The sequence below is a fragment of the Eschrichtius robustus genome, chromosome 20 (genome assembly GCF_028021215.1).
Source record: "Eschrichtius robustus isolate mEscRob2 chromosome 20, mEscRob2.pri, whole genome shotgun sequence".
In the NCBI taxonomy this organism is placed as follows: Eukaryota; Metazoa; Chordata; class Mammalia; order Artiodactyla; family Eschrichtiidae; genus Eschrichtius; species Eschrichtius robustus.
The window spans coordinates 20,783,061-20,809,716 of record NC_090843.1 but is presented as its reverse complement, the minus strand read 5'-3'; the positions used below and the strand labels follow the sequence as shown (position 1 = coordinate 20,809,716).

Below are 26,656 nucleotides of genomic sequence, written 5' to 3'. Positions count from 1 at the left end.
TGTTAGTTTCTGGTGTACAGCAAAGTGATTCAGATATATATATATATATATGAATATATGTATATATATTAAGTTATTTCACTTTGAGCTAGAGTTCTTGGCAGAAGGGGTCAAGGGCAAGGATGACACTTGTGTACATGCTTATGGACACATACACACATTCTCTCTCTGTTCCTAGAGAACCAGTCTTGTAGATTTTGACTCCCTTTGAATGTCAGAGCCAGACCTTGGTCATGTTTTGTTTTCGTGGCTGTTAGAAAGTAGGATTGGGCAGAAATAGAGACACAGATGTAGAGAACAAACGTATGGACACCACGGGGGGTAAGTGGTGGGGGAGGGTGGTGGTGGGATGAATTGGGAGATTGGGATTGACATATATACACTAATATGTATAAAATAGATAACTAATAAGAACCTGCTGTAAATAAAAATAAATAAAATTCAAAATAAATAAGGGAGGAGAGAATGATTAAAAAAAAAAAAAGAAAGTAGGATTGCACTGTACGTCCAGCAGCCCATTTACAGGACACCACAGATAGCTCGAGGTTACCTTCTGAGTTGTGTGTGAAGGTGGTAAAATGGAACCTTCCGAATTTCGCAGAACTGCATACCCCAAGGAAGGTTGAGTTTATCCTCAGGCTCAGCCAGACAAGTGTTTGTAACTCCATCCAGCCATCAGTGTTTTTCTTTTGCAGGTTGAGGGAATAAATCATGCAACTGTTTTCTCCTAAGGTTCTGGCTTCTCTCCCCACCAGGGCAGGGTGCCGTTTGCGGTGCCTGACAAAGTCCTGTGGCCGCAGCTGTGCGAGGCGCTCAACATGAAATTCAAGGCCGAAGTGCAGAGCAACCGGGGCCTGACCAAGGAGAACCTCGTGTTCCTGGCGCAGAAGCTGTTCAACAGCGGTAGCAGCCACCTCGAGGACTACAACGGCATGTCCGTGTCCTGGTCCCAGTTCAACAGGGTGAGGGACGCCACCCTCTGCAGTTAGATCGGCCCCTGCAAACCAGATCCCTCAGGAGTCTCCCTGCCCTCGGCCCTCATTCCTCACGTCTCTAATACGACGTGCCCGTGGTAGTAGGAAGCTTCTGAATAGATGGACAACCATATACTTTTTTATGTAGAAAATTATGTTTGACTATATCAGCAAATTGGGCCTTGCATGCGGCTAGTGCATATTCTTCCTTTGTAAAGGAAACAGCAAAGCAAACGGCAGTGTAACTCATGAGAAGTAAGGCTTTCGTGATGATGAAAATTCCATGGCTCTGTCCCCTTGACTCTGATGTTCCTTGATGTGTAATGCAAAGTCAGGCTCCCGTGGGACCCTCAGCCCGCAAAAGAGGATGCTGATGAAGGAAACTTTGCCTCTAGCATCTGGTAGTTCAGATGTCACCTGTCACATCTCTGATTATAAACTGAACTTTCGTGTCTTTGCTTACGCCCCCACCCCCACCCTACGTGCCCTACTTCAGAGATCTCACAGTCTCTGAGTGGAACTCTTTTAAATGGTCATGTGCTAACCAGCTGGCTAACAGGTTCACTGGTGGTCAGAGGAGGTTTGATAGGGAAGCAGGAGGCCTAGGTGGACTGTCTTTGCCATTGCAGTACGGCTCCTGCCTTCCACCGGAATCAGATCACTGCATTTTGCTGATAATTGCTGGCAACACCCGTATGATGGAGTGTTCTCCGTGGCCTCGTGGTGTGATCTAATCCCGTTCAGATTTACAGGTTTCTCGGAAGCTCCCAGGTGATGCTGCTGTTGCTGGTCACAGACCACACGTCAAAACCAGCAAAGGACGAGTCAGCCTAGATATAGGGGAAAGTATGTGTAGCCAGGGTCCACGGGGTGTCGGTAATTGCTCTGTGGTGTTTTCCCCTTCTTCCGTCTTCTCCCCTCTATTCTGTTTTTGGGTTGTAGGGCCATTTGGTCAAACTCAGGTAGGCGTGTATATTTGTATGATTCTGACAATGTAGATGTTGTTTTCCATTTAATTTTTCCAGTTAAAGTATATACAGGTAATAATATCCCAAGTGTTACTTTTGCCCTCTTGTGTTCATTGTTGTATCTCCAACCAGGAGAATTTACCAGGACGGAATTACACTTTCTGGCAGTGGTTTGACGGTGTGATGGAAGTGTTAAAAAAACATCTCAAGCCTCATTGGAATGATGGGTGAGAATCGTCATTTGTTAAGTCAGCAGTAGAGCAGCAAGGTCTTTTTTTCTGGCATTAAAACATCACACTCTGCTTCTACTCCTTTGGCCTTTGTGATCCAGGGCTATCTTGGGTTTCGTGAACAAGCAACAGGCCCACGACCTACTCATTAACAAGCCTGACGGGACCTTCCTGCTGAGGTTCAGTGACTCTGAAATCGGTGGCATCACCATTGCTTGGAAGTTTGATTCTCGTGAGTGCCCCTCCCTTTTTCAGACCTATCTTGGCTCTGGTTGGGTGCTTTTGTTGCAAAATTACTTTAACCATTTATTGAGTACTTATTATTCCTGGGCGCGAGTACTAATTATGGGAAGCAGAAATGTATAACCATGACACAGCTGCAGCTTGTGTAAAATCTTATTATGGGAAACACAATTACTAATTTTGAGAAACACAGATGTACAACCCGACATGGCTACATGTGATGCAGTATCCTGTCCAAAATCTCAGCTGCTTCCCTTTTGAAATGTTTGCCTTCTTATTACTCAACCTTGAGCTTACTTCAGTAAAGAATTACTCTGTTGTTTGGAGTCGTTAGCGTGGAAATAATATGCTATTTTCATTATTCCTTTATCCTAACATAAGGATACTGCCATTGATCATTTCCATCCAAGAATGTTAGTTCTTTCCTCTGACCCCCACGGTAAGACAAGAGTAGCTTGCTAGTTTTTTGTGACTTAAAGATTTTAATAGTTTTTAATAACTCTCATGCACCCTCTGGCTATGGACACACTTCCTATCTCTTTTACATACTTTTGTACAGGGAATCAGGGACTGGAGTCAGCAAGAAGTTTCTTCTAGGGAGGGACAGAATACTGTTTGAACTGGAAACTACCTGAGATCATTAGATCTCTAGGAAAGTGGTGTATGCGTTACCTGCTTATCTACCCATGACTTTTAAAAACTACTTAATCGGGCTTCCCTGCTGGCACAGTGGTTAAGAATCCACCTGCCAATGCAGGGGACACGGGTTCGAGCCCTGGTCCGGGAAGATCCCACATGCCACGGAGCAACTAAGCCCGTGCGCCACAACTACTGAGCCTGTGCTCTAGAGCCCACAGGCCACAACTGCTGAAGCCCGCGTGCCTAGAGCCCGTGCTCCACAACAAGAGAAGCCACCGCAATGAGAAGCCCGCTCACCACAGTGAAGAATAGACCCCGCTTGCCGCAACTAGAGAAAGCCCGCATGCAGCAACAAAGACCCAATACAGCCAAAAATAAATAAATAAAAAATATATAAATTTTTTAAAAACTACTTAATCTACAACCTATGGTAATTTTTAAATGGAGATTTTTATTGGGACAGTTTTAATGGAGAGCTTTATTTGTAGTATATTTGGGTTTTAAGATTTCCTGTTCAGAAATCATATTTAGACTATGATTATTCTGTTTTTTCATCTAGAGGAAAGAATGTTTTGGAATCTGATGCCTTTTACCACCAGAGACTTCTCCATCCGGTCCCTGGCTGACCGCTTGGGAGACCTGAGTTACCTTATCTACGTGTTTCCTGACCGGCCAAAAGATGACGTGTACTCCAAATATTACACCCCAGTTCCCTGCGAGCCTGCCACTGGTAACAATGTTCGCATTCTGATTTGGTTTCGTTGTGATTTTGGTTTTGTTTTAGGTGTACGTGTGTGTCTGTGTGTGTCAGTCTGTCTGGCATGAAAATCTACGCAGTTAACACTCAGTTGTTGCTGTTTGAGCTTTATCCAGGGCAGATGTAAATCCTGGGCTATTTTCTTCAGTTATACAAAAAACACATCAGCCGCCAACCCTAAATATCAAATTGAAGGGAATAAATTGCTTTTAATACAAGCTTAGATCAAACAAAATTAGGAAGGTAAAATTTTGTTTTTCAAAACAGAGATGGTTTTATTGTTTTCTGAGAATAAAAGTATTACGTTATTTATTGTAAAATTTCCAGAAAAGTATAGAAAAGAAAATAAATATCACACAACATTTCTTATCTCATCAACGTAAACAATTTAGTGAATGTTCTTCCAGTCGACGTAGATATGTATTCTGTCACTCAGTCACCAGAGGCTTATTAAGCACTTCCTGTGTGGGGTTGCAATCTAATAGCAGAAGGAAGACAATAAACAGGTAAACAAATAAATGTATCTAGTGATGGACAGTATGAAAACAAATAAGGTGAAGGGATAGAGAAGTGACGGGAGGGGGGGTGGCACAGCACTTCACTCGAGTGATCAGGGAAGGCTCCCCTGAGGAGGTGACATCAGAGTAGCCCTGAATGAAGTGAGGAAGCCACACATAGGTCTAGAGAGAACATTCTAGGCCGAGAGAACAAGAGCAGAAACCCTGAGGTGGGAGTGAGGTTGGCATGTTTAGAAAACCTCACGAGGGGGCTTCCCTGGTGGCGCAGTGGTTAAGAACCCGCCTGCTGGTACAGGGAGCACAGGTTTGAGCCCTGGTCCGGGAAGATCCCACATGCCACGGAGCAACTAAGCCCGTACGCCACAACTACTGAGCTTGCCCTCTAGAGCCCGCGAGCCGCAACTACCGAGCCCGTGTGCCACAACTATTGAAGCCCGTGCGCCTAGAGCCCGTGCGCTGCAACAAGAGAAGCCACCGCAATAAGAAGCACGCATAGGACTTCCCTGGTGGTGCAGTGGTTAAGAATCCGCCTGCTGGTGCAGGGAACACAGGTTTGAGCCCTGGTCCAGGAAGATCCCACATGCCACGGAGCAACTAAGCCCGTACGCCACAACTACTGAGCTTGCCCTCTAGAGCCCGCGAGCCACAGCTATTGAGCCCGTGTGCCACAACTACTGAAGCCCGCGCGCCTAGAGCCCGTGCTCCGCAACAAGAGAAGCCACCGCGATGAGAAGCCTGCGCACCGCAACAAAGAGGAGCCCCCACTCGCCGCAACTAGAGAAAGCCCATGCGCAGCAATGAAGACCCAACTCAGACAAAAATGACTGAATTAATTAATTAATTTTAAAAAAAGAAGCACGTGCACCCAACGAAGAGTAGCCCCCACTCGCCGCAACTAGAGAAGCCCGTGCGCAACAGCGAAGACCCAACACAGCCAAAAATAAATAAATTAAATAAATAAATTTATTTTTTTAAAAAAAACACCTCATGAGGACCCGGGAGGCTGGAGCTGGTTGAGCAGGGGCGAAATGGTGGGACATGAGGGCAGAGCAGTGGGAGGGACCAGATCATGTCAGGTTTGGGTCATACCATACGTCGTCACTTGTGACCTGATTATTCTTTCACTTAAAAATATATCACAGGCAGAGTTACAGGTTAGTAAATATAAACTTACAGCATCATTTTAACAATTGCATAGAATTCCATTGTATGGTGATCCTATGTTGGTTATTTAAGATACTTCAAATTTAAGTTATTCACAGTTTTTTTTTGGTTAATATTGAGATAACCTGGTACATGCATCTTGTTCTACTGTTTCCTTAGGACAAATCCCTAAGGTAGAATTTGTGTCAAGGGGTATATACTTTTCAAGCACTTGGACACATCTGTCCAGAGTTGCCCTCCAGAAAGTGGAATCCGTTTTCACTCCCACAGACGTCTGTTTGAGTATCTGCTTCTCCATCCTCCTCCTGCCGGTGATAGTGTCTCTTCAGCAGTTTCGTGTTTGCCAGTCTGATAGGCATAAAAATGATAATCTTAGTTTTTATTTTCACTTCTTTGATTCTAGGTAAGGTCGAAACATCTTTTCATATAAAGATAATAATAACAATAATAAATAGAATAATAATAGCAGCTAACATTTGTTGAATGCTTACTTGCATACCAGATACTGCACATTTCACATAGTTTCTCATTTAATCCTCAAAACAGGTCTGTGAAGTAGGCACTGTTACCATCCCCATGTTACATTTGAGGAGCTCAGGCACAGAGGAGTGAAATAAATCGCCAGTGATATCACAGCTAGGACGAGGCCAAGCCAGGGTTTGAACTCAGTCTAGCCTGTACTTCTTAACCTCCACATTGTTGGCCATTTGTATTTTTTCTGTGAAGCACGTTCCTATTCCTTGCTCATTTTTCTTTTGGAGTTCCTTTTTTTCTTAATAATATGCAAGTGTTTTTTTATATAGTAAATAAAGCTTTTATTATTATAGCAGAGATTTTTCTCAGTGTGTCATTGTTCTTTCAACATTTAGGTTTTATCTTGCTGAAGTGAAAAGACTTGTATTTTCTATATAGCCCAATCTATTGACCTTTTTCCTTTATAGATTCTGCTTTTTGTATCATGCCTTCCCACCTGGATATATTTCTAGGTGGGGAAATAAGCCAAAATATTTGTAGACTTATGTGGTATTTTGGATTAAACCTACCACTGCTTCTTTTTGTTAGCACAACTAATCTAGATTTTTCAATCCTATTTTTACAGCATTTCTTTGTTTTTTTTTAATCTTTTCTGCCATTCTGGAAAATTCTCTGTAGACCATAAAGCACAAAAAGCATGAGATATTAAAAAAAAAAAAAAAAAAGCATGAGATATTATGAAAAGGCAGCTCCTGACATTCGAAGCCCCAGTAGAAGCAGGTCAGGATAACAAGCAATGTGTGACCCACGGAGCAGTTCATTCTCTTGGGCTGAGTCATCCTTCTGACCTCAGCGGAATCTTCATTGTCTGATATAGTTAAGCTTATACTTATTTCCATATTTACACACCCAGGAAACAAGACTTCATTCACCGACTTCAGACCATCACATTCCTACTACCTACTTAGCTGGATTTCCATAATCAGCCTTTTGAAAAGGTAACTCTAGCTGATCTGCTAGGTTATCCCTAGCCTGCCACGTCCCAGTGGGTTTGCTGTGGAGAGTGAGACACAGCAGCAGCATTCTTTTCAACCAGCCACACAGCATAGACAGTACCCACTGGGAGGCATGACCATCAGATTACCCCCGAGTGCAGAAGCCCCACGAAAAGGGCACGCAGACACCTGACAGAGTGACATTCCCTTTCCTAAAAGGGTAGAAGCTCAGAACTAGAGTAACTCCCGGGATCCTCAAGTCAAATTAATTCCTCTCTAATGCTTAGATTTTTCCGCATGACCCCTAGCAAGTGTTGGTACACCTTCCACGTGAAAACCTCCAGTGATGAAGAAATCAGTTCTTCCCGAGACTGTTTCGGGGAGTTCCGGTGATGACGGCGTTCTTCCTTATTTGACTGAGAATTTGTCCTGTTGCAGCCTCCTCCTGTTGGTCCTCGTTTTGTCCCCTGTCTTTCTGCGTCTGCGACTTTAAACTTTTTAAGATATGTTTTCTTTTTACAGTTAGTATGCAGTTAATGTTTGATTTAGATTCGTATTGAAGTATATCTTTCCTGTGGTTTGAAGAATTAATTAACACATCCAAGCCAACTTGGAAGCTGTCTTACCTTGTGGTGTCAGTATTGAGGCTTCTCCTCTACCGGGTCTTCCTAACGGATTAAAAGATGTGCTTATACTGGATCCTAAGATAAAATGAGGCAGTTGTGTCTCATCCTAAGAGAAGATGGGATTCTTAAGGGAGACTGCATTTTCATTTCATTTGAGAACTTTGGTTTTCATCACTCTTCCCCCTCGGCAGCTAAAGCAGTGGACGGATACGTGAAGCCACAGATCAAGCAAGTGGTCCCTGAGTAAGTGTCCCGGGTCCAGCTCTGGTCTCCTGCTGCCTGTCTTCTCCTCTCACCCCCCCACCTGGCTCTCCTAACCCCTCACCCGCCACCCCTCCTGGGGAGGGAACTGGGCTTGGTCACCAGGGTGTCGATACCCGGGGCCCCGCTCCTGCGGCCAGAGCCCCAGGCTCAGTGGGCACTCTGTCCTTCTGCACCTGAAAAAGACGTGAAGATGGCCCGTGAGCCCCTCCCCGCTAAGGCTATGCTCTGCTTCCTCTCGCAGGTTTGTGAGCGCCTCTGCGGACTCTGCCGGGGGCAGCGCCACCTACATGGACCAGGCCCCCTCCCCAGCCGTGTGCCCCCAGGCTCATTATAACATGTACCCGCAGAAGTAGGTTGTGTTCTCCTGGGGCTCCGTGGGGAGGAACTGGGCACTTGGCCTCAGGCTGGGCACCCAGAGGGCTGGTGGGCAAGGAATCCAGAGCTCCTCTAGGTCTGAGACCACCCAGGCCAGGCCGGCCTCTGGCACATGCCCAGGTGGGAGGGAGAGATTCAACCAGTAGATGTTGGTAGTTCAGAGTGGGGTTGGGCAAATGTCACCTGCTCCCCTCTCTTAAAGTGGAGATTTTTCTGGCTCTGTATAAGGACCAGGTGGGGTTTAGGTGTGTGCGGGCAACCAGTGTTGGGGGCAGGTAGACTGGGTATTTTAGTCCGAGTCACTCTGTCCAACCAGCTAGCAAAGGACTCTGCCCCAGGGTTCAGGTCAGAGTGCTGCTTTCCCGCGAGGCCTGGGCCGAGGGTACAGGTGGTCGGTCTTGAGCCGCTCACCTGGTGGGGTGCGGGGTGGTCTCTGCTGCCCCTCACTGGCCTCTGGCAACCTTTCCCTTCCCTAAACCTCTCCTCTTTCCCTCCCAAGCCCTGACCCTGTCATTGACAACGATGGGGACTTTGATCTGGACGACACGATGGACGTGGCACGGCGCGTGGAGGAGCTCTTAGGCCGACCTATGGACAGTCAGTGGATCCCCCATGCACAGTCGTGACCCCCCGTGGCCACCTCCAGCTTCTTCATCCTCGCCAGAGGAGTTACTTTTGTGGATGTTTTAATTCCATGAATCGCTTCTCTTTGGAAACAATACTCATAATGTGAAGTGTTAATACTAGTTGTGACTTTAGTGTTTCTGTGCATGGTGGCACCAGTGAAGGGAATGTGAGTGTGTGGGTGTGTGTGTGTGTGAGATTGCACGTTGGGCTGTTTCTTCCCCTTGCTGTCCGGAGTTTAGCTGCAGCACTGGGGCCACAAACAGAGGCTGTGGTTGTTTTAACCTTGTGCAGAAAGGCAGTTAGTTCCATGAACCCTGGAACTTGGCCATGTGTTTTGAGGGTGGCTGGACTTTGACATGTGGCTGTTCAAGTGAGAGAAGGACAGAGGGAGGTGAAAGCACCTCGTGTCTGGTGAATCTTTGTCACTGTGTCTGCCAAGCCACTGATATATAAACATGATTGTCTCCACTTTCCTTCTGAAACGTAGAAGCTGCCTTTTCACAAAGAAAACCAGTCCTCCCTCCTTCCCTGTCCCCCAATCCCCGTTTTCCTCGGTAGGGATGGGAGAAGGGGGGACATAACAGTAATCGCTGGGGCAAGGGAAGACGTGGGTTTTCTGATGGGTAGTGGCTTTTTAAATAACCCGTAACCCATCTAAATGTCCTCTGCCTCTCCCGCTGACTCCCAGCCCCCATGGAGTTGCCGCTTAGTCCCTATGTGCGTACACATGTGCAGACACGTTTGATGAAGTAGAGGAAAGAAAAGAGAGTCACATAACTAGAGCTTACAGTGTTGATGTCCTTTGTGTCGTGGCCAGAGTGGACTGCCCAGCCCCGGCTCGCAGGCGCTGAGAACGTTGTCTTGTTACCCGGGAGTGGCCGTCCAGTCTGCCTGTCCTTCCTCTGTGCTGGTAGAGGCACAAGCGAGGCTTTCCAAAGGCTTATTGATAACGGCTTTTTGCAAAGGTTGAATGGTGTTTTTGTTTCCAAATTGGGACTTGTTTTTCCCTTCCCACCCTAATTTGACATCCGAATTCTTTCTTCCTGCGTCAGGTCCTGTGCCATTGAGACGCAGGTCACCTCTTTTCCCTTCACTGTTCGCACACAATGTCTTGGGGAGTGGGTGGCAGGAATGTGGGCTGAACCCAGGACCAGTGCGTTGCCACCCTGGTGCAGGGTGCTGGGTATCGGCATTGGTAATTTGGGGAAATGCAGTCAGCGAGTTTGCTGAGAAGTTTGCTTTGCAAAAACAAAGCAAAACCAAAAATCCTCGGCATAACTTTATCCAAAGTTTCTTCCGTGGCTTTACACCAGAAGGAAGGAATGGGCCATGGCAGGCAGGTGGGAAGAGGGGGAAGCAGGTATAACTTTGGGGTTAGGCCCGTGAGGTCACCCCCAGCCCCCCTCCAAAAGAAGGGCCTGACCACACCCAGGAGAGAATGGCCCTAAAAACATTATTTTTATACATGTGAGTAAATAAACATATTTTTTTTAGAAAAATAACTTCTGAATTTATCAGTGTTTTGACGTTAAAGGAAAATATTCCTCTGTAGTAAATTATTTATTGAAAGAGGACTTTTTACAAGCTGCTCTTTGCCCTAGCTTGGTTTCATACACTGATTTATTTTTCTGTGCCGGGCAGTAGACCGTCTCTGCCTCTGAGGAGCAGGCTGACCCCTCCATGGATGCCAGCACCGACGCAGGATGCTGCGAAGCCCCTTACGTCCCCTCAAGATTTGATTAAAATCCCCCCTGAGGATGGGAGTGTTGGGGAAAGGTAGAAAGGAAGCCTGGCTGCTCCTGGACTCAAAGAGACCTCTCGTGCCCGACACCCGGCACCCTGAGTGCCGGCCCTGGTTGTCGCAGCAGCCCTGGGGGGCAGGGATTGACCCACTTTCAGATGAGCAGTGGGCCTAGCCGCAGGCGTGCCGAGGGCAGAGCTCTCACTGCATAGTTAGCGCTGCGGTTGGGGGGACGGGTTCCCACGAGAGTGGCTGCCCCGAGCCTGGGGTTCCCGCGCACGTCCAGTGGCTGAGCTGTCCTCCGTTCTCCTGAGGCTATGCCTGTAGATGGGAGAGATTTTTGACTGAAAGGTGCGCTCGCTATCTGCATATATCTTCCCTCTTCTCCCTGTTCTGCAAACCACAAGGAGAGGTGACGGCACGTCTTGACGGCCTCAGCCTCTCACTCGCTCCCAGACACACACATGCACGTCATCAAAATGTTTCAATGTGTGGTATGTGCAGGGCTTTGTAGGGGGTGGGAGGGAGACTAAAAGTGAATATAACTTAAAATGGAAACATACTTTTTATAATTTTTCTTTATAAAACTTCGTGAAATTATTTCAGATACAGATTTTAGTGTTGAGGCAGGTTAGTATATAGGCACCAAAAAAGTATTGTGTACAATTTGGGGCAGTCACAAGACTGTGTATTTTATGTTACAATAAATACTTCCTCTAAATGGACAATATTGAGTCCTGTTTTTATTTTTTTCCGTCAGGTGGTGAGATAGAGTGGCTTTCATAGCAAAAAATTTGAAATCATCAGTGTGACTCTGAAAAGAGGAACTAGTTGGGCATTGGCTGCCTCAGAGTGTGTGTGTCACCAGCTTTGATGGCAAATGGGGGCATTTCTTACCTTCCTGTTCACATGAGGTTTTGAAAATTAGAATGATAGTCTTTTATCTCCTATTCCTGTTAGAAAGTTCATCCTTAAAATTCAGCACATTTAGAGTGCCTGCCCTGAGCCAGGCTTGTGTGTGGGATGAGAAATGATTCCTGCCCTCAAGAGGATTGCAATCTGGGAATCCATGCGCCCTGGAGCCCGCGCCACAACTAGAGAGAGAAAACCCACACGCCACAATGAAGAGCCCACACGCTGCAACAGAAGATCCCACATGCCTCAACGAAGATCCCGCGTGCCGCAACTGAGACCCAACGCAACCAAAAAGCTGGGAAAGACAGCTAACACAACCAATTATGATAGGATATTGGCTCCTGCTGCCTTAAACCTATCCCAAGGCCATTATCAGATGCAAAAGAACAGACAGGAAGGGCACCGAACAGCTGAGCTGACTCTTAAAGAACAAATAGGGGGACTTCCCTGGCGGTCCAGTGGTTAGGACTCCGTGCTTCCACTGCAGGGGGCACAGGTTCGATCCCTGGTCGGGGGAACTAGGATCCTGCAGGCCGTGAGGTGCAGCCATTTAAAAAAAAAGAACAACAACAACAAAAAGGACAAATGGGGTTAAGAAAGGAAAAGGCATTCAGCCAGAGGCACTAGCCCAGGGAGAGGCCTGGAGAAGTAGGAAAGAAGGATGTGGGTGAAGTAAAGGGTAACGTGTGGGTCTCAACTCCAGTGAGCATCAGAGTCTCCTGGAGGACTTGTTAAAGCACAGATTGCTGGGCCCCACCCCAGAGTTTCTGAGTCAGTAGGTCTAGGGTAGAGCCCAAGAATTTGCATTTCTAACAAGTTCCCAGGTGATGTTAGTGCAAGGACCATACTTTGAAAAGGACCGTGGTAGGTGATGAGGCCTAGTGTGCTGGGTGAAAGTTTAACTCACCTGAGCGTGATGGTAAGTGATGAAACCTTTTAAGCAAGGGAATGATCAGATGTTCATTTTAAGAAAGAATACGGTGACCGTGTGTAGGATGGATTGAAGGGAGGAAAAACATGAAGTCAGGGAACAGCTAGGAGGCTATTTCAACAGTCCGGGTCAGAGGAGATGAGGGTCTAGACTAGGGTACCACAGCAGTGGCCTTGAGGCACAACTTGTAGACTTAGTGACCAATGTTGAGGGGTAGGGTTTTGCCCCAGAGGAAGAGGCAGGCTGTAAAACAGAGGGAAGTGATTTCATCTGCAAGTAAAGTTCAAGCTTAAATGTGCTCTCAAAAACTGAAGGTTGTGATGAAAGGCAATTGGCAGGAGACTCACAGCTTCATTGGAGACATAGGCTAAACTGGACTGGCTAGTTTGCTAGAAATGGGGAAAGAGGGACTTCCCTGGTGGTCCAGTGGTAAAGAATCCGCCTTCCAATGCAGGGGACGCAGGTTCGATCCCTGGTGGGGAAACTAACATCCCACATGCCGCAGGGCAACTAAGCCCACGCGTCACAACTACAGAGCTCCCCCGCCTCAACGAGAGAGCCCGCATGCCACAAACTACAGAGCCCACGCGCCCTGGAGCCTGCGCCACAACTAGAGAGAGAAAACCCGCACGCCACAACGAAGAGCCCACGCGCTGCAACGGAAGATCCCACATGCCTCAACGAAGATCCCAAGTGCCACAACTAAGACCCAACGCAACCAAAAAATTAAATAAATTTAAAAAGAAAAGAGGAAAGGAAGGAAGGGAGGGAGGAAGGAAGGAAGGAAGAAAAGAAAATAAATGGGTAAAGATACAGCTGGGAGGAACTCTCTCAGGGTCAGAACAAATCTCAAATACTGACCTTTGAAACTATCCCTTCAAAGAAGCCTGAATTTGATTAGATCAATTTGTGGAGCCATTTATTCCCCAGGGCATTGTTGAAAAATATAGCAATCAGCCAACAACTAGTGTAGTTTAACAGCTGGGTGTGGTCAGGGAAAGAGACAAGGAGAGATCTGTGCAAATCACTGTCCTGCTAGGGTGACTGTGGGCATAACTCCCCCCTAAGTAGCAATATCAGAGGCTTCACACTGTGTGTGTGGGTGGGCAGTGGGGAGCAGATAAGAGTCACTAACATAATCCTGCCACTCACTAAACAAGGAAACTGGTTTACCTGGACAAGAAACAAGGAATTGCTAAACTGGTTTCCAAGGTGGCTGCACCATTTTACATGAGGGTTCTGATTTCTCTACATTCCTGCCAACACTTGTTATTTTCTGACCTTTTGATTATAGCCATCCTAGTGGAGTGTGACATGACTTGAGTCAGTTTTAATTTGCATTTCCCTGATGACTAATGGTGTCGAGCAGCTTCATCAGAAGCCCTGGAAAATTCACAAATATTTGGAAATTAGACAGTACAGTCCTACATAATGAAATGAAAAAGAAAAATGAAGTAGTCACACTTACCAATTTCAAAACTTACTACAAAGAAACAGTAATCAACAAAGTGTGGTACTGTCATAAGGATAGACCTATAGATAAGTGGAATAGAATTCAGAGTCTAGAAAGAAACCAATGTGTCTATGATCAACAAATTTTTGACAAGGGTGCCAAGACCATTTAATGGGAAAAGAATAGTCTTTTCAACAAATAGTGCTGGGACTACTGGATAGCCACAAGTGAAAGAATGAATTTGGAACCTTACCTTACATCACGTACAAAAATTAAAAATGGATCAAACATCTAAACGTAAGAGCTAAAGCTATATAAAACTCTAAGGAGAAAACAGAGAGCTTCATGAGGTGGGATCTGGCAATGATTTCTTGGCCAAGACACCAGAAGCATAGGGAGCAGAAGATAAATTGGACTTCATCAAAATAAACTTTTGGGAATTCCCTGGTGGTCCAGTGGTTAGGACTCAGTGCTTTCATTGCAGGGGCCCAGGTTCAATCCCTGGTTGGGGAACTAAGGTCCTGCAAGCCGTGCCATGGTGCAGCCAAAAAAATAAAAAATAGAAAAACTTTTATGCTTCAAAAGACACTATTGGGCTTCCCTGGTGGCGCAGTGGTTGAGAATCTGCCTGCCAATGCAGGGGACACGGGTTCGAGCCCTGGTCTAGGAGGATCCCACATGCCGCGGAGCAACTAGGCCCGTGAGCCACAACTACCGAGCCTGCGCGTCTGGAGCCTGTGCTCCGCAACAAGAGAGGCTGCGATAGTGAGAGGCCCGCGCACCGCGATGAAGAGGGGCCCCAACTTGCCGCAACTGGAGAAAGCCCTCGCACAGAAACGAGGACCCAACACAGCCAAAAATAAATATAAAAAATAAATTAATTAATTAAAAAAAAAAGACACTATTAACAGAGTGAAAAAGCAACCCACAGAATGGGAGAAAATATTTGCAAATCGTATGTCTGATGGGGGTTAATAGCCAGAATATATAAAGAACTCCTCAACAACAACAACAAATTTTAAATGGGAACATGACATGAATAGACATTTTTCCAAAGAAGATATACAGGTGGACAGCAAGCACAGGAAAAGACGCTCAATCGTAAGGAAAGTGCAAATCAAAACCACAGTGAGATACCACTTCTCACCCATCAGGTCGGCTATTATAACAAACAAAAACAGGGACTTCCCTGGTGGTACAGTGGTAAAGAATCCACCTTCCAGTTCAGGGGCACGGGTTTGATTCCTGGTCGGGAAACTAAGATCCCACATGCTGCGGGGCAACTAAGCCTGCATCTCCATGAGAGAGCCCGCGTGCCGCAAACTACAGAGCCCACGCGCCCTGGAGCCCGTGGGCCACAAGTAGAGAGAGAAAACCCGCACGCCACAACTAGAGAGAAGCCCACGTGCTGCAACGAAAGATCCCGCGTGCTGCAACTAAGACCCGACACAGCCAAAAAAATTAAGAAAATAAATCAAATAAATAAATATATTTTTTAAAGGCAGCCTTATTGACCCATGTCAAAGGTTTAAAAAAAAACAAAACAAAACAGAAAACAGCAACTGTGGTAGGGGATGTGGAAAAATTGGAACACTTGTACATTGAAGGCAGGCATGTAAAATAGTGCAGCTGCTGTGAAAACAGTATGGTGGTTCCTCAAAAAATTAAACATATGAATTACCATATGATCTAGCACTTCCCCTTCTGGGAATATACCCAAAAGAACTAAAAGCAGGGATTCAAACAGATATTTGTACACCCGTGTTCATAGCAGCATTATTCGTAATCGCCAAAAGGTAAAAACAGAAAAGTCCATCAATGAATGAATGGATAAATGTGGTATATACACACAACGTATATTTCTTTCCTTAAAAAGGAAGGAAATTCTGACACATGCTACAACGCGGATGAATCTTGAAGACATTATGCTAGGTGAAATAAGACAGACACAAAAGGACAAATACTGTAATATTCCCCTTAGGCACCTAGAGTAGTCAAATTCATAAAGACAGAAAATAGGATGGCGGTTGCCGAGGAATGGGGAGTTATTGTTTAATGAGTACAGAGTTTCAGTTTGGAAAGATGAAAAATTTTGGAGAGACGTGATGGTGATGATTGCACAACAATGTGAATGTACCTAATGCCACTGAAGTGGATACCTAAATATGGTTAAAATGGTAACTCATGTATGTTTTACCACAATAAAAAATAGATCAAAAAACATGGATCAGAGACCTAAATGTAAGAGCTAAGATTATAAAACTATTGGAAGAAAACATAAGGGTAAATCTTCATGACCTTGGATTTGACAATGAATTCTTAGATACAACACCGAAAGCACAAACGGCAAAAGAAAAAATAGGTGGTTGGACTTCATCAGAACTAAAAATTTTGTGCTTCAAAGGACACTATCAAGAAAATGAAAAGATAACACAAAAGATGGGAGAAAATATTTGCAAATCATATATATCTGATAGGTGACTTGTATGTAAAATATGTAAAGAACTCTTACAACTTAATAATAAAAAGACAAGTAGTCCAATTAAAAAATGGGTAAAGAAGCTGAAAAGACGTTTCTCCAAAAAAGTATACAGATGGCCAATAAACACATGAAAAGATGCTCGACATCATTGGTCATCAGGAAAATGCAAAAACTGACTCAGATCACTTCATACCCCACTAAGATGACTATAATCAAAAGGTCAGATAATAACAAGTGTTGACAAGGATGCAGAGAAACTAGAACCCTCATATCCTGGTGGTGGGAATGTAAAATGGTGACGCCACTTTGGAAACCAATTTAGCAGTTCCTTAAACAGTTAAACCGTTACTACACGACCCCGACATTCCACTCCATGGAACGCAGTGAATCCCTTGCCTTCCATTTTTATGCAAGAAAATATATGTCCACAGAAAAACTTGTACAAACATTCATAACAGCATTTTACATAATAGCCAAAGAGTGGAAATGACCCAAGTGTCCATCAACCAATGAATGGATAAATAAATGTGATACATCCATACGATGAAACATTATTTGGCGATAAAAAGGAATGAACTACTGGTACACAGTACCACATGGAAGAACCTTGAAAACATGCTAAGTGAAAGAAGCCAGACTCAAAAGACCACATGTTATATGATTCCATTTACAATGAAATGTCCAGAAGAGGCAAATGTATCTATAGAGACAGTAGATTTGTGGTTGCTTAGGGCTGGGGGCGGGGAGGTGGGAAGGGATTGGGAGGTGATAGCTAAAGGGCCTGGGATTGCTTCTGTGGTGATGAAAATGTTATAAAGTTGACTGTTGGTGTTGCACATACCTATGAATATACTAGAGACCACTGAATTGTATACTTTAGGAGCTCAGCTGTGAGAAGAAGAGAGACTGCAAGACGGAGAGGCAGGTGAGGGTGAAGGGAAAGTTTTCAGTGTCTGAAAGCCTGGGTCAAGGGCACAGGTGGAGAGAGGGCTTAACCACGGACAGCAGAAGAATCTCATTCTGAGCACAGCTTCTCAAGCTTTTCAGTAGGATGGGGGAGCCAAGCTCCATTGGGCACCTTATTCCCAGTCGCAAAACTACCTCCTGCCATAAGGATGGGAGAAGTTTGTGTTTCCTTGGGATGAAGCCAATAAGCTAACACAGGTGGTGACCTCAATTACCAGGTAGTTATCTTGAGAACAGGAGTTAATGGGTTGTGTCTGCCTGGCTCTGGCTTTAAAAGGGAGTGAGATTCTCTTCTGTCTGCAGTCCCAGCAGATTGCCTGTGATGCGTCACACTCTGCTTTTGACGCTTATTCAATAACAAAAGTATTTTCTTCCTCTACTACCTTTGTGGAGACCAATTCTGGATTGGAAAAAATTTTTGCTTTTTAACAGTTCTCAAGTTTTCACCTGCTCCAGGATGGGGTGCACCCCACTCCCGGCTCAAGCTGATACGAGTCTGAGGACCACGATACTCTGGCCCTAACTTCCCTCCACCTGCCAGCTTGGGCCAGCTCCCAGCACAGCGGCCCTTAGGCAACCTGCCCCTTTAAGAGCCCCCCCCCCCAGCTCCTCCCTCAGGCCCAGTGGCCGGATTTCCTGGTTCAGGCCCAGCCCTTTAAAGCTGTGGCTCCATCCTTCTGGCCGGCTGTGTACTGAGGCTGTACGGGAGCGCTGAGGGGGCCCTGGGTGCCAGGCAGAGGCACAGGTGGGCTGTGACAGGTGCATGTGGGCTTGGGGCGGGGACAGGATGCTGGGACAGGGTGAATCCTGGACAAAGCAGAGCCCCTCGGGAGTGGGCCAGACATGCCATCCGTTAAGTACCTGCTGTGTGCCAGGCACCGTGCCATGCCTTTCCTGCACTTCCTGAGGGGTATTATTATTCCCATTTTACAGACTGGGGAAGGGAACGGAGCTCAGAGCAGCTGGCTGAGTTACCCAGGGCCAGACAGCTAACAAGGGGCAGAGCCAGGATCCAAACTCAGGTCAGTGTGGCCCCAAAGCCTTGACGTTCTCTCCCCCGCATCACCTGCCTGACAGGTTTAACTTGGCGGGGAGAGTGGGGGGGAGGAAGTGGGTTTTCCCCCCTGCCCCCAGTGCCAGTACTTGGAGGCCTTCCTCCTGCCAGGAGCTGCTTGGAGATGGTGCTGTTCCTCCTGCTGTTCTTCCTGCTGCTGCCGCTGGCCGTGCTCTGGCGGCGGCGGCCGTCCCAGGATGCCGGGCTGTCCTGGCTGGTCCGTCTCCAGCACCGTGTGGCATGGGGGGCCCTGTGCTGGGCAGCCGCCTGGCAGCGGAAGAGCCTAGCGCAGAGCACGCTGCACGCGGGCCAGAGCCAGCAGCGGGCCCTGAGGCGGTGTCTGCAGGGAGCCCAGAGTCCCCGCTGTCCCCTCAGGGGGAGCACAGGTGTGTTTCCCAGGATCTGGGGAGGTGGCCCCAAAGAGAAAGAAACCCCAGAGGACAGTCAGATTCCAGAACCTGAAGACCTCCCTTCCCCCTTCTACTGCCAACACAGAGGGACCTGACCCAGAGACCCTACCCAGGCCCGAGATTGTTCAAGATGAATTTTCCCATCCTGAGCCCTGACAGCCCCTCTTCCCCCAGGCCCATTCTGGGTTCCTTCCTCGAGGGCCTCACCAGTCTTACCTGAAACTCTTGGGAAACTCTGTGGCTTCACGAGGATTTTATGATGTCTTTGGGGCTACAGATATAGGCATCTTCCGGAATCATCTCCCTCTGACCAAGGCCAGTCAGCTCCAGGAGGAAGAAAGTGGAGGGCAGCTCTTGCCCCCTACCTCAAACCAGTACCGTGGGGAGGCCTCTCTGCAGGTAAACTGGGAAGGCTGGAGCCTAACCCCACCAGAGACCCCTAACTGCAGCCAAACCCTCCCATCAGGATGGGAAACAAACAAACAGAAAACCTGGGTCCTCAGGGTCTGGCTCAGGCCCAGGGCCAACAACACTGTCTCTTGTCTCCCTCCAGGCCACCTTGCTTGGTCTGGCAGCCCTAAAGAAGACCTGCCCAGAAGTGCTGGTTCCAGAAGGCACAGCCCGTGTGACCCCTTCCTCCCCTTGGCCCTACCCCCTCCCCTGGCCTTGGCATGCCCTGGGCCAGTTGGGCCCTGCTGGAACCAAGGACCCTAGGGCCCTGCTGCTGGAGGCACTGAGGTCCCCGGGGCTGCGGGCTCTGGAAGCTGGGACGGCGGTCGAGCTCCTAGACGTCTTCTTGGGCCTGGAGGCCGATGGCAAAGAGCTGGCTGAGGCAATAGCGGCTGGGAACCCAGGAGCATCTCTCCCCAGACGGGCAGCTGAGCTGCGGGAGGCCCTGGAGCAGGGACCCCGAGGACTGGCCCTTCGGCTCTGGCCAAAGCTTCAGGTGGTGGTGACTCTGGATGCAGGAGGCCAGGCCGAGGCTGTGGCTGCCCTGAGGGCCTTGTGGTGCCAAGGGCTAGCCTTCTTCTCACCTGCTTATGCTGCCTCTGGAGGTCAGCAAGACTCAAGGGTAGTGAGGTGAGGGCAGGGGGCAGGGGTCACACAGCTAGCTGCCAAGTAGCAAGCCCTATATAATCATCTCATCTAATCCTCCCCAACACCAGCCGCTCCGTTTTACAGATGAAAAAACTGAGGCTCATAGAGGTTAAGAGACACACAAATTTACACCACACCAGCATTTAACCCCAGGTCCATCACCTCCAGAACCACCGCCTCTTCCCAGTTAAGACCTTAGAGGCAGAGGGCTGAGCCTGGGAGAGCCAGGAAGGGTGGAGTGGGAGGGCAGCAGTGGGATCGATGTTCAGAGGATTGGGGACTGGGATCCAGGGTGAGGGGCTATTGCCCAGCAGAAAGCAATGGTACCACCAGATGAAGAAGCCGCTTGCTCCCCACAGGGGCGTTGGGCCTGAGTCTGTGGCCAGAGCAGCCCCATGGCCTGTACCTTCTGCCCCCTGGAGGCCCCTTTATTGAGCTGCTCCCACTCAAGGAAGGAACCCGGGAAGAGGCTGCCCCCACCGTCCTACTGGCCGAAGCCCAGAAGGGCAAGGAGTACGAACTGGTGCTGACCGACCACACCAGCCTCACCAGGTGACCACCTGGCTGCCCACCCCCAGGCCACTTCAGGCCCTCTGGAACCCTGCTGAAAGCCAGGGGCATGAGCTAATGGGCCTTTGGGCCTGACCTCACCCCGACTTCTACTCTATCAGGTGCCGCCTGGGTGACGTGGTCCAGGTGGTTGGTGCCTACAATCAGTGTCCGGTCGTCAGGTTCATCTGCAGGTAAGTGACCCCCTGGGTGGCTGAGAGATCATCCTTGTGCCCTGGGTTCCTCTTCCTCCTGCTTCCTCCTCCCCAGGCTGGGCCAGACCCTGAGTGTTCGAGGCGAAGACACTGGTGAGGACGTGTTCTCTGAGGCCTTGGGCCGGGCGGTGGGGCAGTGGCCAGGGGCCAGGCTGTTGGACCATGGTTGTGTGGAGAGCAGCATTCTGGGTAAGCTTCTCCACTGGCTCCTGCCTCCCGTCCTTGGCTTGACTGTCCCCCAACCCATACCCACCCTGCTGGGAGATCTCTAGGAAAGAGAAAAGAGTCAGCCTGCTTTGCTGCTCCTAACAAAAGTCCTTCCCCATACCTAACTCCCATCCCTCCTGCCGCCTCTACCCATTTTCTCTCCATTTACCCCATTCCCTGCCAAGAAACTCCTTTCCTCCCCGCTGTGAACCTCGGAGTGGGGAAGAACAGGTGGGGGCAGTAGGCTTCGGCTTTGGATGCTGCCCTGTTCACAAAAGCACGTGTCCACGGTGGGGGGTTTGCCTACAGATTCCTCCGAGGGTTCTGCTCCCCACTATGAGGTGTTTGTGGCACTGAAGGGGCTAAGGAACTTGTCGGAGGAAAATCGAGACAAGGTACACGAGACAGGGACAAGATATGACTGCATGTCCCTTTCACTCTGCACGCCCCCAGGTGCTGTGGGCACAGGGGAGGGATGGGGAGGAGGGGTGTGGGGAGGAGAAACCTCCCTGGGGCTCTGGGAAGGGAGGGATGAGTCCCACAGACACACACGTATACACACGAAACTCCTACCCACGCATTCCCTGGACACAGCCGTGCGTGCCTCACCACACGCCACCCAGCCCCACACCAGCCTCACGCAGGCCGTTCTGTTTCCAGCTTGACCACTGCCTTCAGGAAGCCTCCGCTCGCTACAAGTCCCTGCGGTTCCGGGGCAGTGTGGGCCCTGCCCAAGTCCACCTGGTGGGGTGGGGGGCCTTCAGAGAACTGCGGGCAGCCCTCGCTGCCTGCCCCTCAGCCCCCTTCCCTCCTGAGATGCCCCGGGTCCTCAAGCACAGGTACCTGGCCCAGTACCTGCAGAGGAGGGTGGTGTCCTGAGCTGAGGCCTGCCCACTGCCCTGTTCACCGTCACGGGCTGCCTCGCTCTTTCCTCTGGGGCCCCTCTGGATGGGGAGCCCTTGGCCAGGGTCTTCGAGTGTCAGCTGACGGCTGCCCATCAGAGCTGCTGGGCCTTAGGGAGGCCCGACCTAGTCTTTCAGTTCCGAGGAGTTGACTTCAGGGATAGAGCAGACACCAGCAGCGCCCCATCTGGAGCACCCCGGCCCACCCTGGAGGACCCTGGGGTTCCAGCCCACGCTGACAGTGCCTGTGTCTCTCAGCCCGTGCACCAGGCAGGCTGGAAGTGTTGGGAGTTAATGCTCTCAGGAGTGACCCTCAGGCGGCAAGGAACAGGAGTTGGTGATCACAGACCTCAGCTTCATCGTCCCTCAGTGGGACAACTCTGGAGTGTATTCTGGGTTGTCTCCCTCCGAGGGTCACCACCAGTTGCCCACAGCGGTAACCCTCTCATTAACAAAGTTCTTCTTGGTTTTCCTTCTGTCCCTCCTGTCCCTACTCCCTTATGTGCTTTCTTGGATCACCGCCCAAATAAACCTCTTGCACCCAGAATCGTGGCTTGGGGTCTGCTTTTGGGGAAACCAGTGGTCGCATTCGCTCTGGTGCTGCTGCAGCCTGGGCTCCCCTCCCAGCTTCAGCTCTGGACACCGGGGCTTTCCCCACACTCCCCCTCCGGGCTGGGGCAGGCCCTGAGTGTGTGGGCCCGCAGAGCCCTCGGGGACCCCTACCACAGCCTAAGTCAATCCAGAAGACACAGAGCCCCTCGTCCTACCTCTCCCCATTCCCAGCTTTACCTAAATGCGGAGGGGCTGCTCCCCAACTCCCCTTGCCCTGGCTTAGCACGGGTCCCCTTCCTGGCCCAACACCCGCAAATCACTTCCATGGGCAGGCCCTGTACTGTAAAGCATAAAGAATCAGAGCAGGAAGCAGCTCCAGAGACCATCTGGGTCAACTGTCCATCTCACCAGTGGGGAAACTGAGGCTTCGTGGGGTCGTGAGGTTTGCCCAAAGCCCCGCAGCTCCTCCTGAGTAACTCGGCACCTGATCCCAATCAGTTGCCAAGCCTCAGATTCTGCCTCTGAATCACCACTTCTAGATTCCACGCCCCACATCCAGGCCCCTGCCCCCTCCCACCCGGTCCCCACACCAGCCCACAGCTCCTTCCTGCTAAAATCCTCCCACAGCCCCTCGGCCCCCATGAGATCAAGACCAATCAGCTTAGCCAATAAGACCCTTTGACCCACCCTGGCCTCACTTACTTGTGCAGTCACCTCTCTCTTGTAAGAGAAGAGATCTGTGGACCACACCTTACTTCCCGCGTGAACTAAGCACTGTCATGTCTAGGTCTTTGTCCCTTCTTCAGAATGCCTTCTCCCCTGACCTTACTTGATGAAACCCACTTTTCATGCAAGGCTTTTTCAGAGGCTTTTCTCCACTGAGCTAGCCTTTTGCCGGGTCACCTCCCCACCTGGACTTTGGAGCTCCTTGAAAACTGAGCTATTATCCTATGCACACTGTCACTCCAGTGCCCAGAGCAGGACCTGGCACGGAACTGGTGCTCGGTAGACAGTGCCCTGGATAAGACTCCAGCCTAGAGATGGCATGTGTCCTTCACCCCACGGTGGCTCTCTCCCTGCTGATGGTGGGATGGGACTCCACCCCTCCCGTCCAGGCAGCCCAGCCAGGTAGGAAGGAAGCTGGGGATGTTGAAGGATCTCACCAGGTTTTGCTGCTTTCCTCCCACTGCCCAGGGTTGGCTTTCAAGTTTCTCCATCTTGGGAGGTTGGTGAAAGGGACAGAGGGAAGAAGAGAGACGGAGGGGAGGGAGAGCCAGCTAAGAAAGCTTTTCCGTGGAGGAAGAAGGCCCTGGAGCCTGAAGGCCCCAGGAGCAGTGACAGGAGGACGGGGGGAGAGGCCTGTTGCCTGGCTGCCCTGTCCCCCCACACACATCCTGTGGAGAGTGGGTCTCACGACTGCCTCCTTTCCTGCCCCTAATTAGCAGCTCCCCTGACACACTGTCCCACACCAGCATCCCAGGCAAGGCCTCTTTTGTGCTCCCAGATTCCTAGGTGCAAGTTGGCCTCATTAGTGCCCGGAGACCGCCCCATCTCCAGGGAGCAGGCAGACAGACGGGGGCGGGGAGGTGACCACGAGCACAAGGATCCACCTCCAGTCTCCGAGTGCCTTGGCGGCCATTCCTTGGGCCCAGCCTGGAGACGGCCCTCCTGCAGGAGGCTAATCTTAGATTTGCCTTTGTCTGGCCCCCGAGTGGACGCAAGTGCCCATCTCTCCCCCGCCACCCCAGAGCACTATAAACCCCAGGACCCTGGTAGCGGGTTGCAGTTGACAGCCTCAAAGCTCCTGGCTATTCGGACCACTGCAGACGGACGACACCTTTCCCGGCTACACCACTCTGAGCTCCAGACACCATGAATCCTCCCTCTACAAAGGTAAAGACCCAGGGACGGAGGGGTGACTCATTAGGCCAGGGGCAATGAGAGTGCCTGCTCAGGGAGCTAGAAGAAAGGTTGAAAGTGTCTAGCTCTTGGCCTTTTCCCATGTGGGTTCTGAGGCAGCGGACGGCGTGGACCCTTGGCTGAGCATCTGCCTTGGTTAACACTGGATTGTGCCGTGTTCTCCTAAGAGTTCATGTTTATTGAGCCTTTACTACGTATTAGGTGCTGTTTGCACCTGTCATCTCATTTCATCCTCCCAGAAGCCCTGCACAGTAGGAATTATTTAATACCCAGTTTACAAGTGAGGATGTTGTGCCCCATGAGAGGGTAGGAAACTGGTCCAAAGCGACTGAGCTGTTTGCCCTGCAAGGGAGCAGGCCGACAAGACAACAACTTGGATCCTGCCGGTCCACTGTGAGGGGGGAGGAGCGCATAAATAGGGCCTCTGTTTCCCTGAGCTAAGTTTCCACAAACTTCTGGGGCAGATTCAGACATGTCTGTTTTCAGGTGGAGTGGTCAGCGCTCTAATGGGGGTACAAGGGACTAAGGGTACGCAGAGGAGAGAGGGATTCATTCTGTCCAGGGGGTCTCAAAGGGCTTCCTGGAGGAGATGCTCTGCTAGGTAGGTCTTCAAGGATGAGTAGGTAAAGGAGCCAGACACGAGCCCTTCTCCAACACAGCCCTTCAGACAGCTCTGCGCAGAGGCAGGAAAGCTAAGCGACAGCGAGGGAGGAGCACAGGCCAGGAGGGGGCGTGAAGCCAGCTGTGCGGGGCCCGGGCGTAGGGGTTGGATGCGGGCGACCCTCAGCGCCTGGTCTCCGCCTCCCTAGGTCTCCTGGGCCACCGTCACGCTGCTGCTCCTGCTGCTGTTGCTGCCGCCTGCACTGCTGTCGCCCGGGGCGGCCGCGCAGCCTCTGCCCGACTGCTGCCGTCAGAAGACGTGCTCCTGCCGCCTCTACGAGCTACTGCACGGCGCGGGCAATCACGCGGCCGGCATCCTCACGCTGGGCAAGCGGCGGCCGGGGCCCCCGGGCCTCCAGGGCCGGTTGCAGCGCCTCCTGCAGGCCAGTGGCAACCACGCGGCCGGCATCCTGACCATGGGCCGCCGCGCAGGCGCAGAGTCAGCGCCGCGCCCCTGCCCCGGGCGCCGGTGTCCCGCTGAGGCCACCTCGTCTGTCGCGCCCGGGGGACGGTCCGGGGTCTGAGCCCTTGCTCAGGTCCTGTCCTGGCCCTACCCTGGCCCTGCCCTCTCCCCTGTGTCAGCCCGCCCGGTGTCAGCCCGCAGAAAAAGGGCAATAAAGACGAGTCTGCCTCTGTTAGGGTGGCTGCTCTCTGTCCCTGTGTGGTCGCGTCCCGCCCTCCAGGGGGCGTGAGAGTCTTTCTAGCTATAAAGAGCCAGAAAACCTGGAGGCTCCGGGAACCTCAGCTTGGGCGTCTTTGAACCAGAAACACTCTCGGGTGGGGAACTCCCAGAGCAAGGAACTGTGCAAGGCCCTGGGGTGCGGAGAGAACCGCATATGTGCGTGCTTGGAGGGGAGGATGGGGACAGACACGTCCCTCGGTGCTCTACCAGTCATTCTGTATCGCGGGGCCTTTCCGGAGAGACGCAGAGGAGAGAAAAAGCAAGCAGAGGAGAGGAATCCGCCTGGGAAGGAGGGAGCTGCGCCTACCGAAAAGGCAGGGAATATGAGGTTCAACATAAATCTTCCAGAGAGCTGCAGCGTGGGGTAGAGAGTCTGGGGGAGCAGTGAGGCGCTGAAGGGGAGGCGGTTAGGCTTGTGCAGCCCAGATTGTGAAGACCCTCACAAGTCGTCAGGCTTTTCACTTTATTCTGTAGGTAGCTGAGAGTCAGGAGAAGTTCTTAAGCGGGGATGCGGCAAGATTTTCCCGCAATTAACCGAACACACCTGGTACAGGTTGAATTGTGTGCGCACACACACACACACCCCATTTACATGTTGAAGTCCTAACCCCCAGCACCTCAGAATGTAACCTTATTTGGAAATAGAGTCTTTGTGGACGTAATTAGTTAAAATGTGGTCATAACTGGAGTAGGGTGGGCCTCTAATCCAATATGATGTGTCCTTATATAAAGGGGGAATTTGGACACAAATGCACACAAGAAGAACCCATGTGAACATGAAGGCAGAGGTGGAGTGATGCATCTACAAGCCAAAAAATGCCAACAACCCACCGGAAGCTAGAAAACAAGCATGGAACAAATATTCCCCCACGGCCTTAAAAAGGAACCAACCCTGCAGTCATCTTGATCTTGGACTTCTAGCCTTCAGAACTGAGCCAAAAATTTCTGTTGTTTAAGCCACACAGCTTATGGTACTTTGTTACAGCAGGCCTAAGAAACTAACACTCAAAAGAAGAGATGTGGCACTTTTAAGCAATATAACATCCCAGATAATGCCCAGCTCAG

The 26,656-nt window shown here is 50.0% G+C and overlaps 3 protein-coding genes across 6 annotated transcripts in view; all 3 read left to right on the top strand.

The window, feature by feature from the left end:
- Positions 1-11,323, top strand: part of STAT5B (signal transducer and activator of transcription 5B) — a 59,636-nt gene extending 48,313 nt beyond the window's left edge. For 2 of the 4 annotated variants that reach the window (XM_068529517.1, XM_068529520.1), the window contains 7 exons: positions 756-962; positions 2,075-2,169; positions 2,274-2,404; positions 3,614-3,784; positions 7,780-7,831; positions 8,094-8,201; positions 8,727-11,323. In XM_068529517.1, the coding sequence (XP_068385618.1) occupies positions 756-962; positions 2,075-2,169; positions 2,274-2,404; positions 3,614-3,784; positions 7,780-7,831; positions 8,094-8,201; positions 8,727-8,853 (891 nt within the window). In that variant the 3' untranslated portion in view covers positions 8,854-11,323. The other 2 variants (XM_068529518.1, XM_068529519.1) reach the window with 2 other exon arrangements.
- A 6,671-nt stretch (positions 11,324-17,994) lies between these two features.
- GHDC (GH3 domain containing) lies at positions 17,995-22,324 on the top strand. The gene is made up of 10 exons (XM_068531292.1): positions 17,995-18,087; positions 18,276-18,364; positions 18,508-18,782; positions 19,084-19,205; positions 19,360-19,861; positions 20,264-20,456; positions 20,576-20,647; positions 20,724-20,857; positions 21,185-21,270; positions 21,536-22,324. The coding sequence occupies exons 3-10, from the start codon at positions 18,521-18,523 to the stop codon at positions 21,752-21,754; spliced, it is 1,590 nt and encodes a 529-aa protein (XP_068387393.1). The 5' UTR covers positions 17,995-18,087; positions 18,276-18,364; positions 18,508-18,520; the 3' UTR covers positions 21,755-22,324.
- Positions 22,325-24,201: 1,877 nt separating this feature from the next.
- On the top strand, positions 24,202-25,433 carry HCRT (hypocretin neuropeptide precursor). The gene is made up of 2 exons (XM_068531574.1): positions 24,202-24,222; positions 25,059-25,433. Exons 1-2 carry the CDS (start codon positions 24,202-24,204, stop codon positions 25,431-25,433), a joined length of 396 nt encoding a protein of 131 aa, XP_068387675.1.
- Positions 25,434-26,656: the final 1,223 nt, after the last annotated feature.

Bases quoted from the DNA above. Each gene is read 5' to 3' on its own strand.
- GHDC (XM_068531292.1), top strand. From the start codon at position 18,521: ATGGTGCTGTTCCTCCTGCTGTTCTTCCTGCTGCTGCCGCTGGCCGTG. The intron at 18,783-19,083 runs GTGTGTTTCCCA...TTGGGGCTACAG, and splicing joins TCCCCTCAGGGGGAGCACAG to ATATAGGCATCTTCCGGAAT. The intron at 20,648-20,723 runs GTAAGTGACCCC...CCTCCTCCCCAG, and splicing joins GTCGTCAGGTTCATCTGCAG to GCTGGGCCAGACCCTGAGTG.
- HCRT (XM_068531574.1), top strand. From the start codon at position 24,202: ATGAATCCTCCCTCTACAAAG. The intron at 24,223-25,058 runs GTAAAGACCCAG...CCGCCTCCCTAG, and splicing joins TGAATCCTCCCTCTACAAAG to GTCTCCTGGGCCACCGTCAC.